Below are 16,246 nucleotides of genomic sequence, written 5' to 3'. Positions count from 1 at the left end.
TGTTTTGGCTTTTTAACTATTTTGATCTGAGCGTCACTGATGAGTCTTATGTAGACGAAACGCGCGTCTGGCGTATAAAATTACAATCCTGGTACTTTTGATAACTATCAGTAGAGTCGAGTAGAAATACACAGCAACCAAACAGATATTGTCTTTATCCTGCAGTTTGTTATATAAAAATGAGAATGGAATTGGGTAATGTGTCAAAGAGACAACAACCTGACCAAAAAGTTAACATTATTGCACATGTTTCATGTCTCAATCGTTGAATATGTATTTGACTGAAATCGACATGACTCAATTCAATTCAATTCAATTCTGCTCTGATTTGTTTTGAATATATGAGCTGACGACAGCTATTATATGTTATACGTTCATAATCTCGGTATAACACTATAATATCATTCTATTAATATAAATATAAATATCATAACAAGAAAAGAACAAGTTATTTCAAATAGCGTGCAGGTAATAAAAGTTCTTACATTTACAAATGTATATATAAGTACTAGTATGTCAAGAGTGTACATTGTTGAAATAGTGTTTGAAGTCCTGTCAGTTGTAAATTATAATGTATATGCTAAAAATGATTAATTACGAGTAAAGTAACAATCTTATATCAATTATATTTAAAGTCATAAATTTATCAAAGGAACAAATTGTGAAGCCATACAAGAATTAATCCCAATTAAGGGCAAGTGTTTTATACCAAAAGAAACACATACATCGGAAATAACACATTAACATACTTGTACTTTTGTTTACCGCTGGTTGAAATCACGGAGGTCATCCTACCACTTCCGCGAAGTCAATGTATCTTTCATTCATTAAACGTAGGCGTCATATCCTTCATCAATTTCTTACGCTTTATTTACTATACTATTTTCTAAGTGTTTTTATTCATCCTCCTTTTTAAATTAATATATTTTGTCCTTATCCGCAATGGAAGAAATTTGCATAACAATCAATCCTGATTTAAACCAACACATATGCTTACATGATTATGCTTACACTCGTAAAATCGTAAAATCATAACTGCTAAAATTAAAAGTGCATCATTCGTTTTCCTTGTGGCAATATTTAACATCTTGCTATCATTTCTATGTATTTTTTGCACATGAATGGGTAAGCGTATTTTTATTGCACAATATCACATTTCATTCAAGTCTAATGAAGTGAACAAAGGGCTTAGTAAAGTAATATTTTGAGCATACGTAAACAAACCGCAAAATAGCAATCTTAAAACCACTTTCCGGAAGATAGTTTTTTTTTTTGTCATTAGAAAATCATAATCAAGGATTACACCATGACTAACATACAGGGGGCGATACTAAACTGTATTGTTAATTTGGAAAGCTACGGTTGCTATGAATAGATATAGTAGTCCAACGTGGCCCTTGCTTTCTATTGGACGTGATAATGATATTGCATGGTTCGGACCATCCGGACGGGAAAAGGAATGGTATCTTTTACACGTTTCCGGAAAAAGTAGGTAAATACAGCATTTTGTATATAAATACTTACAAGATTCAATACTCTAGTTATATTGCAATTTACAGATAGATATTAAGAAAGAAAAGAAAAAATTTGCAAAATGAAAATTATTTTTTTAACATGTAGGTATTTCAATTTCACAATTATTCTTCTGAATATTCTGCCTTTTTATATTTCGTTCTGTTTTTCGTTTTTTCGTTATTAATGTTCATCCTCATATTTTTCTTAAACTTAAATATATTGATGAAAATTATTAGCAGTAATTACTGTAGATATGACACTATAGAAGACAATCGACTCTAACTTACTTAAATGTTAGTTATCTGCACTTGCTCTTTATTTATTCGTTCGGTTGTACGCGTCACATATAGACAATTAAACAAAACTAAAGGAAAAATTCCAAAATTTATATTTTAATACGAATTTTGTTTAATCTTTGAAATATTGATTGCTACTTGTTAAAAGTCCATTGACAAATATTTCATGGATATCCGTGACGATTTCAAATCTTTATTTTAAATGCTACACTAATCCTCTTTTTTAAATAAGGTTTCAAATATGTATAATTGAAAATATTGATATGCTTATAATTAATTTTCGATTCATTATTTTTAAACAGACTTCGCTGTTTGTGGACTCTTTACCTTTGTACACACAGCTCCTATACTGTCTTCGAACCCTTGGATGAAGCCTTGTGCAGGAAAAACGACATCTAATGTCAATCTCATCCCAACCATTATCAACGTAAATACACCAGAGGTGCTTCAGCGGTTGTTGAGAAAAATCAAATCATTTTTAAGCCAAATAGACGAAATACTTTCTCATGCTGTAAGTAGAATGAAGCAGGCATTTTAAATACCTACATTTTTAGAAGTTTATTTCAATTTTTTCGACCTACAACATATTTCCAATTCGTGTAGAAGAGAACGATAAACTTTAGTGAATAATTAATCGGAGCTATACTATTTAAAAAACGGTGATCTGGGTGGTAGGTGTATTCGACTCCAATCAAATAGAATGAAGGTGTAAGTTTTCATGTGAAGGTCGGTGGTTATCTCCGATCGATCACCCTAGCTGCAATTTAAATTCAAATCTTTGCATGTTAGACTTATGTTCTTGCTAGTCCACTGAAGACGTGTATGTATTTCTTAGAGATGAACGGAAATCTTATAGTTAACACCAACAATAAAACTAAACACCAACATTCTTCAAACATCACCGACGATCACTAACACAATCTATGCATGACTTGGTTAAAGACCTTAACATATATTACGGGCGCTACGATACTTTTCGGGTACTAGAACTCTTCTTATTATATCATGGATTGCTCAGTAGAAAAGAATTTTAATGAGGTTACAGAAGCAACAACTAGTGAAAGAACACCAATGTAGTCAAAAGATAAATTATTTTATACAACAGCCAGCAATACTGAAATTTAGAGCACATTTAACTAATTGACACTGAAACACGGAATAAAAAAAACTGCAATAATACAAAACAATAACTTTGAAAATTATAATGTTTTAATTTTTATTTTTTTTACAGAAAAATAGTTTAATCATGGATAAAGATATGCTTAAACTGTTGGACAGAAATCCCAAAACAGCAAATTTCCCTGAAGATTGTGTTCCAACTCCAGCACAGGTAAGGACAAAACAATAAAAAGAAAAACCCGAGTATTGTTTTATCTTTGTGTAATTTCTCTAGAAAACTGCAACAGGAATTAGCTTTTGAAAAATCTGAATAACTTGTTATTTTATTCCGTGTGTATCTTATTATAAAACATAACTCACTATGACATCAAATGAGAAAAAATGCTTAAATAAAGAAATTTAATCAATAAAATCTCTCTTTCACAAATGGAAATAAAAGTTTCAATGAAGAGTCTTTTTACGAGATTCAATCAAAAAAAAGGGGGACAAACTCAGTTGTCCCATTAAAATGACTTGCCTATGAAGAGGTTGGTTTAACAGCTCGATTCGTGTAAAATTTTGTCTGGTAACGCATTCTTCCTTTTCTGGTAAGGTTTTCCCTTTTCTGTGAGATTAAGATGACATATTTGTAAAATGTTTCTATATTTATCTATTACAGGATTCTGATGTCAACAAAGAAAATTACCTTAAGATTTCAAAGGTGTATATTTTGATGGAGGTGTATAAAAATTTAAATGTTGAAATAGACGACAAGTTAAATGTTCTATCAAACAGAGTGATTGCCTCATTAAACGATATTCTTTGTGAGTTTTCCTTTTTAGTGAACATTTCTGGATATCGACCAATAGAAACTTTAGACAGAAACACAATCATCAATCAACAACACAAGACTTTTACCGCTTCAAAATTTTATAATTGGAATTATATCCTCTTAAGAGACTTAAAAGGATTCAGCCGCTCTATTTTAAATAGTGTTCAAAATGGAAAATTCGACAGTTAACATACCAGGAAATCTTAGCTCTTCCAATGATCTCTTCCAAAAGAAAATAAATCCGTACACCTGTGATAAATTAACGTTTTTGTATTGTATTTTGTATTGTGTTGTGTCTATGTGGAACTTGTAGTTAATTTAGTTTCCGTCCCTGCATCATGACAATGATAAATGCCGGTGATTATTTATTTATTTATATGTTGTATATTTTGTTGATGTTTCCTAATGAAATTTGACAATGTCAAGGAAGATGTAATTTTTAACGCTACTTTTTTTGTTTTACATGCAATGTTCTTCAATATACGGTACTTTTTGTGCAAATGCGTTGTTACCTTTGATTTATAAGGTAATTTTAATTTTTTTATGTTTAGATTTGATTGATGCAATGCTATAAATAGCCTCGTTGTGATTGATTAATTGTTATATAATACAGCTCTTTATTGAGCCAATTTTTAGCAAAATGTATTTCTTTAATTAATCTAAGACTAGTCAATATATTTACAACTATCATGTTTTAGATAATATTTAAAGGTATGAATTGATAAAAGAATTTCTAAGATATAATACTGTATATAAATAAACACATCATAGATACCAGGACTACATTTTAAATATACACCAGACGCGCGTTTCGTCTAGAAAAGACTCATCAATAACGCTCGAATCCAAAAAGGCTTTAAATGTATGTGTTAATTATCAAAATGAACAATGACCAAGTGACAACGCACTATTTATACTTAATCAATTAAAACAATATATATATACCTACATCATTTTAGTTCATATACTTGCTGAATGAGTTGAAATTTGGTCAACCATTATTTCAAGACATCATCTAATTCACAAAATGATAATATGCAATAAAAGTATCATTCTAGTGTGTGTATACATGTGTGCATGTGTGTATGTTATTTAAACTAAATATTATATGATGTTATTGAAGTTGTAAAATGTGTTATTTATTGTGAAATAGTATGTTGGTTGTTTATTTTGTGAAAAAAAAATTTTTTTAAATATTGTATTGTAATTAATTTATTTAAGAAAAATTGTATAGTAAATTAATTTATTTGAGAAAAATTGTATTGTAATTAATTTATTTGAAGCTATTCTTATTTCTATACTGATTTCTTTCTTCTTTTTTTTTAAATAAAACTGAATTTTTAATATAATTGATTTATATTGTTTTTAATTTTCAATGGATGAATGAATAAATGAGTGTATATCTAAAGACAACTCAAACATACACAAAAATATTCATACGACTTGTTGAAAATGATTGACATCAAATGATTTTGAAAAAGATGTTTTAATTAGTACGCACCACATAAGTTTTGCAAATGAACTTGCAAAAGATGTTTTAATTAGAACGTATAAACAAAATGGAATATGAAGAAGAAAAAATTAATCAATCCAAATTAAATCTCGTCAAGATGGCACTTTACGGTACTAGAAAAGTAACGTTATTATCTGTATTCGCACCTTATATATGTTTAATGTTGTACATGTTCTCACTAGATAGAGGCGAGACACAGATGGAACAGTTAATTTCGTAATTGATATTTGGCAAAGATTTACGGCCGATATCCTTCTTTCATCTTCGGGCTACAGATATCTATCAAAACGGTCAAATTAATTATGCAATCAATGTGAGAGGTAAAATGTATGAACGGCGAGAATTGCTAAATAGCTTGACGTTAGGGCCACATAAAAATAATTCGCAGAAAAGACAGACGTTGACATGGTGTAAAATCATTACAAATTGCGCAAAATTAGTAGAAAGCTGAACCTCAAGCAATTATGTTATCTCTGAACAAATGTTGTGATTGTAAAATATTTCAATACTTTAATGTTATTACACTAGAATATTTTGAAAATTGCGATTTTTTTAACTGAAGTATTTAAACCAAAAATTAGAGTCTAAGACTTCTTTTTATCAGGCACCAACATCGATTTCTGGAATTGATGAAAGCTACCATGATATATTTGTCAGAAAAAACATGCCCTAAGATGCGATTTAAAACATTGTACAGTCACAAAACTAACAAGCGATATTGTCAAATTATTTATTTATCCCAAACCGTTTTTATAACTCAATTCAATACCAGAAAGTAATTATCAAAAACGAGGCAGATTATTCATAATGAATGACCCATGAATGAAATTGTTTGGCATTAGCATGATACAGTTTGTTGTCAATGTCCATGACTACGAGGGTGTCATGATAATGAAAGTAAAAAGCTTTCAGATTATTTTTTTTTTAAATGGTTCATAAACATGCATTCAGATTCTTTCAATATTGCTGAAATTTTCAACGTTGAAGGAATGTGCTATGTTTGTTCTAAAGTACATGTAAGTCTATGAATATCCAACAGTTAAGCCTTTTTATAAGGGGTGGTTTAAAAAAATGTGAGCAGTAGTAATAAACCTATTTCACAAGTGCAGTACTACTTATATCACTTTACAATTTGTATCTAATATCTATAAATCCTTAGACCTTAAGAGAGTACATGATATTAAGTTTTCTGCATGGTACGTATACATCGTTATTTCTCTCATCGCTCAACGATTATGATAAAAGTTTACATTTAACATTTAATTTTTTTCTTAAATCTTCACAAATCTCTAGTATTTGAGTATGATGTGCTTCCTTGGGAATTAAACAACAGTATTACTTACGGAGATGGATTATATATTATGTTTACCTGTTATCCAATCCTATTCAATGAATTGAAATTAATACTGTAAAAACCTACACTATTAATTGATCAGCAACCGGTTTAGTACACCATTCTCTACAGAAGGAACTGATTGTACCAAGTCGAGTATTTGGCAGCTGCTTTCCTTCGTTGGAGTTTGGTATTTTAAAATTTGTTATTTGTCTTTTTGCTAGTACAAGTGATTACGATACATAGTTGGCAGCGATATACCAATGGCTCAAAACAGTATATAAAAATGTGGTTCAGATTATGTCTTGGTCATTTTGTAAAAAGAGTTAAGCACACTCTAACACTGGAAATTATTCAAACTTGCCGGTCACTCGCCGTATTGAATGAAGATTATCATGGTGAAATAGAAATGATTTAATGTATCAACTAATAACACACATTATGTATGTGTTATATTTCCTATTTTGAAAATTGGAAATTTCAAATCAGAAATCAAGGTACATACAGGTATAAAGGAATCGTTTTTCAATCCTGGTATCTATGATATGAGTTTATTTACATTGGGTCGATGCCACTGCTGGTGGAGTATTTATTCCCAGAGGCCATCACCAACCCAGTAGTCACCACTTCTGAGTTGAAATGAACTGATATAATACTTTAACTGTATTTAACAACACTTTTAGGAATTTAATGTCCTTAATGCGCTTCAACTTCGTACTTTGTTTGGCCCCTTCAATCTGTTTTTATTCGAGCGTCACTGATAAGTCTTTTGAAGACAAAACGCGCGGAAATACAAAAATTTAATTCTGGTATCTATCATATGAGTTTATTTCATTAATGTAATTTTTTTATTTATTTTTTTAAACAAAGGAATTTGATAAATTTTATTTCAGGTGAAATTATTCAGCTTAATTTTCCCGTTATAATACAAAGTTCTCAAAATAGATATACATTGATTACTTCTCATTCTACAAAATCATATGGATTGATTGGTATATCTACAAATGGTGTGTTGGACTTCTCCCCGTCAAACAGTAAACCCAATGCTGAAAGGGTTTTTGTTTGAATATGACGGTGTACATTTTGCAAAATATAAGTATTCTTTATCCTGTCATTCCAAAGCTCTAATTCCCGCGCTACATTTTCAGCGATTTTTGTTTATCTTACCTCGGTATGAATATGCATGGAACATTTGCATATTGAGTAAGCAACAATCAATAAATTACACTCGCCTAAACTAAATTGTACTTCACTTAAAGTCCGCGAAATGATTACGTCATATTTTATTAAAGTTACCTAACAATGTTGGTGTTACTTCCACGTGCGCTAGTACATGTAAGTTTTTGCCTTGCACCAAATAAGATTTGTATTTTTCACATATGTGTCACAAACGTTTACGTTTTGCTTATGATAACAAATAGTTATGCAATGCACGATAAGTCGATATCGTTTATCAAGCAACAGGACGGTGGTGGTTATTCACCTTATATGTTGGAATTCCAGAAAAAACGATAACTTTCTGTCTACCTAGCTGGTTTTTTTTTAATTTTCATTTTTGATTTAAGTTTTTATCTAATAATAATTATTTATAGGTCTGAACAATGTCATATGTATTAATCTTACATAATAAACAAATCATTTCGGTTAATTTTTGGAATACTTTTAGTTGTTGTCATCGGTAAATAAATAACAACGATGAATTTCTAAGCTTTAAGCATAATCAGGAACAGATTGAAGTGCACTCATATCGGACAGGTGCACACCGTAACTGATAAAGTTGTGGTTGCAAGTGTAAGAATGAAGAAGGAAACAAAACAGAACAAATATTAACGTCATAAAATCCTGAAATATCCGAGGATTCCGTTGGTCTTTGATACCATATGCCTTATACATGTATCATGAACCTGTATTCCGGGATCTGTTTTGAACGTGGACTAATTTCTTTTGAGGACCCATTAAAGCAATACACCGCCGGAGCATTATTCATGAAGTACGAGTGTCTTAGAATAAATAGAAATCTATAAAAATAAATGTGTTTGTAGACCAGATGAAAGTGAACGACTCTAATATTTATGTTATTGGTGATCGTATTACAATAAACGCCTCATAACGAAACTTAATTGCATAAAATTACAAGTATAGTTTTTTGGAAAACATTCATTATGGTAAAGGTTCTGGAATATATGATGAGTTCATTTGCAACCACTGGGCCGATGCCACTGCTGGTCATACTGAACTATTAGTTCGGTTAGGGGAAATAACTCGTACTTCTCAAAGGGACGTAACTCTGTTATAATATCAAGGGAGGCAAATCTAGCGGAAATTCTTGATGTAAGAGCACATGTCGAGTTCGCACATTAGTGATTATCGGATAACGCATATTAACACAAGCCTTATCTGGACTTCTTTTTGTTGTTTTTAAAGTGTTATGTGATTGCATTATTTTTGCAGTTGCTTTTCCCCGTCTGCTTTGTTTTACACTAGATTAAGTTTTGTAACATAACGAGCATTTATAGCTTCCAGTTGATGTCTTTGATAAAGAGTTGTCGCAATCATATGACATATTTTAGTGTTTATTTTACATGCTTTAATCATATTATAATGTGTAATCTAGTAATTTTTATCGTTATATAAAAGTGCTTGTTTCATCACAAAAAAGTATTTGATATTTTTCAAATCTCTGAATCCTTCTTGAAAAGTTTGTCTGTACTGTAGGGTATCGACTTATATATTTCGCGATATTTACCAGTTCTTGCATGGTTGAAAGAAAGATGTCGAAGAAGTATCATAGTAAATAACTAACTTGACTTTAGAACAAATGATATGGGACAACAACCGACTATATATATACAGGGCAGATAACAGCCAAAGGCCACCATGCAATGGGTTTTACTCTACAATAAAACCTAGCGAGAAGTCCTTTTTTATGTGTTTTTTTTATGTTATACTCGTCCTGAACTTGCATAACATATGTTACCCTCAATGTAACAACAAATCGTTTCACGTTAATATTCTCTTTGATGAACGATGTGTTGTGTACTTAAATCTTATAGACAGAGAAAAAACACAGAATATCCGGAGAAATTGAGACCAATACTGTCAAAAATCAAAATATATGTAACACAAGCTTAAATAAGAAGCAAGAAGACCTGATAATAGCTCCTGAGAGTGCGAAAATGAAGGCGCTCGTAATTCTGTAATTGAGAGAGAAAATCGGGAATTTGTCAGAGAGACAACAACCCGACCATAAAGCAGACAACAGTTGGTTTTGATTTCTGTATAGAAAATACATGCTTTTGCAGTTCTCTGTTTAACATATTGGTATTCTCGATCGAATTATTTTTCCTTTCGTCATGTCAGGACTTTCTATTGTTCAGGTCAGACTCTTAGGCAATCAAACCACATCTTCATAGTTCTTCGGAATAAAATTAAATATACTTAGTTTGTTGATGTGTAACATATTTGTTTTTCGTTAATTTTTGTACATAAATGATGGTGTTAGTTTTCTAGTTTCTAAATGTTTTACATTTGTAATTTCGGGGCCTTTTATAGGTGAATATGCGGTTAATTTTTTGCTCAATATTGAAGGCCGTATGTTGATCTATTGTTGTTAATTTCTTTGTCGTTTGGGCTCTTTTTGAGAGTTGTCAGTCTAATTTGCAATTATACCACATCTTCTTGTTTATATTGGTCAATTAATTATATTTTGAAAAGCTAGCCTCAGGCTTGCTGATTGTGTTAATATTTAAAATTCTCAATTCAAATACAATTTTGCCGGTACAAAAACAATAAATAACAATTCGAGAAAATATCACAAATTTTGTCAAGATGAAAAAAAGCGAAAAAAAAACCACATATCTCAATTATTTTTGAATGGAAATAAAAAAGACAAAATCGATTTCTTCATCCATAATTGTACCATGCCGCAGACGATTACTTAGGTGAATGATCATTGTTTGTTCGAAAAGTCAAATGCACATATTTAATATTTTATTAAAATTTATCGATTATAAGTACAGATAATAATGAATATATACATAAGTAAGTAATTATCACCTCTGCGTTATCGTTCGCATTATAAGTTATAGATATTTCATATCTTTTGGACAGTTTTGTGGTGTTTCGTAAATTATACCATAGCTTTTGTTGAAACCCCCGGCATTAACCTCACGAGATGAAGTCGAGTGAGGTTGCCGAGGGGTTTCAACATAAACTATGGTATAATTTACAAAACACCACAAAACTTTCCAAAAAATATGAAATATCTGTTTTAACCTATTGATACGTATCTTTCGCTGTTCAAAAATGTGTATTTCATATATTTTTGTTTGTTTACATCGAAATTATTTTAATAAGAATCTTTAAAATAACCCTTTTCGGACCTTACACTTAAGGCTCCGCCTACTTTTAAAACAAGCACGGGCTTCAGAAACAGCGGGTATTCAGTTTGAAAAGATTTTTCGACAGCGATGGATGCATCTTCACAGTGGTGACAAAAAAAACTGTTCTGGATGAGGACACAAGAACTTTCTACTTTCTAGTACAGATTTCTGATATTTTGGAAGATTGCTGCAATCCCAAACTAACGTACAATTGAACTACTAAGGGTAGGTTTTTAAATTTTATTAAATTTGTGTTCAAAATGTTCGAAATGTTTTAAATTTTTTTATATTAATGATTTTGAGGAAATTAATTTCACAAGAATTTGTCTGAGAGTTTGTATGAATCATTCCACTTCAACTTTAAACCAGAGGTCCACGAGGGAGGGTGGAGGGGTCCTGATCCCGCAATCCTGGGCTTTAAAACACGAAATCTCGAGGTCCCGGAATTCGAAAAAAAGAATTCCAGGATCCCGAAAGGCTCAATCCCGAAATTACGAGCTTAAAAAACACCCTATCCTGGAGTCCCGATAAAGGTCATATCCACCCTTGCCCATGGTATACATTAATTAAATGCCAAATGGGATTTCAAAATGTTCTCGGATTAAATTCATTGACATGCGACGATATAATTAAAACAAAAAAAAAGAAATCGCTCATTTAGAGCTGGGGTCAGTTTATCTAAAAAAAATATATATATTCCTGTTTAGAGTAAACAAACGCTATCTTTTTTAACGTCAAACATAGAGTATAGCCTCATTAAAAGTCTAAATGTCAGCAGTGTGGTGTGGATCAAACACTTTTAAAGTGGGGGTGGGGAGATTTATTTCCTCCCGGTTATCACTAGCCCAGTATTCAGCACTTCTGTTTTGACTTGAGTTATCATTGATGATCATTGATATGTTCATGTTTATAAATTTACTGTAAACGAAACTTTGAATTTTTGAAAAAATAAGGCTTTTCTACTTCAGGAAGAGACTACCTGAGCCGTATTTGGCATAACTTTAAGAAATTGTTGCTCCTCAATGTTCTTCAACTTCGTACTTTATTTGGCCTTTTAAACATTTTTTTATTCGAGCGTCACTGAAGAATCTTTTGTAGACGAAACGCGCGTCTGGCGAAAATGGGCGTTTTTCAATAAATTTCTTGTCCCAGCCACTTTTAAAAAATGTGTTTAATCTTTGCAAGTAATTTTTTGTGCAATTAGTGCATTGAATTAGATGTAACATTTTTAAGCAAAGAAACAGTTTATTTTTTAGAGGGATTGATTAGATATTGATTCTTGAATGGTCCAAAACAACCAAAATGGCATGTTCGACATTCATACTCTAAAATATAGTAAAAAAAATAAAAATAAATGGTTTTATTTTCTTAATATAAGTTCTTTATCAATTCAAACGTATGTTTAGAACCAATAGATTTTAATAAACAGCTTTTAACATAGGATTTTTAATTTCAGGTGTGTCCCTGACAAAATGTTCACTTTTTGTTTTTATACAGCAGGTCTATAAGAGAGGTAATTAAAATAACTCTTGAAATAAAATTTTAGACAAGTTGATTTTTCATTATTTTAGATCTGAAAGTCACGCTTTTATTGAAATACGCCAATATATAAAATTTTGGTTCTGGTATCTATTTTTTATTTTGCAGTTTTGGATGACTGACAGTTGTCTATATACATTAATATAGGATATACCTGTATCATGGCAGGAATACTAGTTTGACAGTTATTTTCCATTTCCTTAATGGGTTTAGCTTTTGAAAAGTTAAAAAAAATGATAAAAAGAAAAAGAAACTCAAATAAGTGAACATCACTGGTGTTATCAAACACTAATTACAAATATAAATGCTCTTACAAAATGTTGTTAGCCTTTTCTTATGCTTTTGAAAAAACCGCGAAAATACATTGGATGTCATTTCAAGCACTTATAAATATAAATTCAACAAAAAAAAATCTAGATGAATCTGGGACTAAATTAAATAGTCTCAAATGACAGATGAATTTAAAACAAAAAACAGGAGAGCGATTCGGGCTCTAGAGAGCCTCGTGTTCTAAAAGCAATTGCATCTCCTGAACAGTGATGGAATTGATATACACACTTTAAAATCAGTTTAAAAGGGCCTAACTCATTTGATTGACACAGAATAATTACTCAATTTTTGAAAAGACGTTAGTGATTAGTAAAGCACCAATCGTGTTACCCGTACGCTTAAAACTAACAAATTACCAATAAATTTAACCAGATTTGAATATCAACCAGTACAAATCCCGAGGCATTAGCGTAAAAACGTCATAGATAACCCGGGAAAAGTATGCCTTAGTGCAATGTCATAATGTTAGTATCGATATGATAAATGCCAATAAGTGTTCATAGCTATAAAGCAACACATTCAATTTAATTTATGCCTTCGTTTGATCAGAGACATATAATACATAATTGGTTTGATTAAAACAAAGTCAATGTTTTTTGCTTCCTATATAAAATAGAATCGATCAATAATCATAATTATCCGAAACTATTTTTTTTAGCAATGATACATTTGTATAAGTACACAATCATCTATTGATACAGCTGGAATATTCTCAGTTTAGAATACACTCATTTTTCATTTATCAATAATTGACGCGATACAATATTGCTTTCGTTTAATTGACGGCTATTTGTTCAGGAAACAAACACCATAATTCAGTTTCCGGTCTAAGTACAATTTATTAACTACCCAATTAAAACAGACGAGTTCAAATCTTGTCGCATTTCCCATTGTCTCTCCTTACCCTACACAACATAATATCTACTACAAGTTGGTCAATTCTTTTGTGGTTGTACTGTTTACTTGAATTAGGTTTTAGTACGTCATTGCAGGAAATAAACTTTTCAAACATAAGATGTCACGTACCAAAAAAAATCGTTATGAAAACCATATTTGGCCAATTTACGGAAACTTCAACTGACATGTCAGTCGTATCAAAATCTGGTTTTTTTTAATGGAGAAGAGACCCCAGTTTTGTCTATCAGTCTATAAATTTGTTTGTGATAATTTTGTTATACTTTTTTCTCTTGTTTTTTTTTTTTGGTCCCATTAAAATTCTTTAATTTGTAATCTCTATCCAGACCTTTATGAAACTTGTAGCAATCAATTTTGACATTGTAATGTATAATTTAGATTATTTACGTCAGTCCGATCAAATATCTAACCTGTGTCAACTTAAATTGAGAATGGAAATGGGGAATGTGTAAAAGAGACAACAACCCGACCATAGAGCAGACAACAGCAGCAGGTCACCAACAGGTCTTCAATGCAGCAAGAAATTCCTGCACCCAGAAGCGTTCTTCCGCTGGACCCTGAACAAAAATATGTATTCCAAATTCCAAATTGTACACTAGAAAAAAATATAAATAATACACGACTAACGAAGGCCAAAGGCTCATATCAACTAACATGTTTAACTAAAAGGATAGTTTGAGGTTCAATTTATAGATTAAGTCCTAATTGATGTTTTTCTATAATCTAGGCCGTTAGTTTTCTCATTTGAATTGATTTACATTTGTCATTTCGTGGCCTCTTGTTGAATGGGTTCTTTGCACACTGTTGAAGGCCGGTGACCTATACATGTTAATTTCTGTGTCATTTTGTCTTTTGTGAAGTTGGGAACTTGAGTTGACCGACTGTTGCTTTCCCTTTTTTATTTTGTAATGCCAAAGAATGCAAAGGCTTACTATGCAGTATGAAGTAAGATAACAAAACTATCAAACTTCAAGGAAAATTCAAAACGGAAAGATACACATTAAATGGCAAAATCAAAAGCTTAAACAATTTGAAAACAAATGTAAAAAAAAATCAAATTCCTGACTTGGAACAAGCATTGCTTCATGTAGAAAATGGTGAATTAAAGGTTTTGTTCAATTTCTAGCCTGTGCCTTGAAAGTAATAGCATTATCTTCATATTTTTTTTTATTTTTTTTAATTTTTAATTCATAATAAAATGATTCAAAGGAAGGCTGGATTTGCGAAACTGTCAAAAATATGAAACATTAGTCATTAGTAGCTGCCATCGATAGTGACAAAGTATGGTCCAAATTCACTGGGATACAAAAAACCATGACAGATTTCATTGAAAAGTTTTCTATTACTTGGTTTTCATGTAGATATATTTTATAAACCTAATAAATTAATTTTATTTACAATTATATCTCTTACTTGAAAGTCAGTTTTACCAATTCTTGAAAGACAAATGTTTTTTACGCAGTGTTTATTGGTTATTTTGTTCTGTTTATCATCTGTGTATCTAGTATCATAGTTTTTAATGATATAGTCGAGTAAGCATGAATTGGATAAATTGCAATTTTAAGAAAATTACTCCTATAAATGTCCTATGATAGTTTTCATCGTTTGACTTAACTGCAATTATAAAGTGAACATTTTTACCATGCAATGTTTTTCTCTTTTAATTTTTTTTCAAGATACCTGTTAAAAAGAAAAAACAAAATACCAAATGTTGAAATATACATGATATAAGGTCAATAACTTCTTGAACATGTATACAGATTTAATCAACAAATTCTGTTTAGTTGTTTTTCTTGTAGATGTTGGATTGCTGATCATTTTTACGACTTACAGGTTCCATCTCTTTTTTCAAGATAGTAAGCAAAACTGTTACGACTGGTAAACTATAGGGGCAACAACTCCTTAAATAAGTTTGGAGATCATTTTGTAGAGATGGAATCTGGGTACATCTTGACTTTTTATCCAGCTGTTATATTTTACACATGGGGTTATGATGGTTGGTTTGTGGCAATAAAAATTGCAAATTTTAGAACAGATATGAGACAAACTTGTGCTAAAATTGGTGTGGTTGCATTCAAGGAGATTTTTTTTTAAAGTTAGTTAACAAATGTGAATGCCCAAAAACTCCCCTTTGATAGCTATTCTGTAAACTGTAAAATTGACCTGATATGTATAATCACAAGTCTTTTGAAGTCTGAAAAAAAATAAGACTTAAACTGTTTATTTATTTATTTATTTATAATTGAACAAATACAATTCAACATCTTCATGATGTTCCAGCACTAGGTAAAAGTCAAGCACTAGAAATTTCATCTTCTTTTATAATTTTTCAATTCAGTACTTATATGAACATACAATTAATCTTAATTCAGAAATAATTCATGGCAGTGCTCTAACAAATATTTCAAGAGGTATTTAGAAACATAAACCACACTAGTACAAGTTTGTTAAAAATGCAAACACTCAAGACTAGTCATTTTATTTTCTTCTATG

The 16,246-nt window shown here is 30.8% G+C and overlaps 1 protein-coding gene across 3 annotated transcripts; it reads left to right on the top strand.

Moving 5' to 3' along the window:
* The first annotated feature begins 857 nt into the window (after window positions 1–857).
* LOC134714215 (uncharacterized) lies at window positions 858–5,022 on the top strand. 3 transcript variants are annotated; one of them, XM_063575453.1, is made up of 4 exons: window positions 858–1,488; window positions 2,114–2,322; window positions 3,043–3,141; window positions 3,589–5,022. In XM_063575453.1, exons 1-4 carry the CDS (start codon window positions 1,368–1,370, stop codon window positions 3,928–3,930), a joined length of 771 nt encoding a protein of 256 aa, XP_063431523.1. In that variant the 5' UTR covers window positions 858–1,367; the 3' UTR covers window positions 3,931–5,022. The 3 variants fall into 3 exon arrangements, with proteins under 3 accessions (XP_063431523.1, XP_063431524.1, XP_063431525.1); XM_063575454.1 differs by having other exon boundaries at window positions 861–1,492; XM_063575455.1 differs by lacking the exon at window positions 858–1,488 and adding an exon at window positions 1,541–1,616.
* Window positions 5,023–16,246: the final 11,224 nt, after the last annotated feature.

This window comes from Mytilus trossulus, chromosome 4 (genome assembly GCF_036588685.1).
Source record: "Mytilus trossulus isolate FHL-02 chromosome 4, PNRI_Mtr1.1.1.hap1, whole genome shotgun sequence".
In the NCBI taxonomy this organism is placed as follows: Eukaryota; Metazoa; Mollusca; class Bivalvia; order Mytilida; family Mytilidae; genus Mytilus; species Mytilus trossulus.
This window is presented reverse-complemented; position numbering and strand designations above follow the sequence as displayed.

Bases quoted from the DNA above. Each gene is read 5' to 3' on its own strand.
- LOC134714215 (XM_063575453.1), top strand. From the start codon at position 1,368: ATGAATAGATATAGTAGTCCAACGTGGCCCTTGCTTTCTATTGGACGT. The intron at 1,489-2,113 runs GTAGGTAAATAC...ATTTTTAAACAG, and splicing joins TTTACACGTTTCCGGAAAAA to ACTTCGCTGTTTGTGGACTC. The intron at 2,323-3,042 runs GTAAGTAGAATG...TTTTTTTTACAG, and splicing joins ACGAAATACTTTCTCATGCT to AAAAATAGTTTAATCATGGA.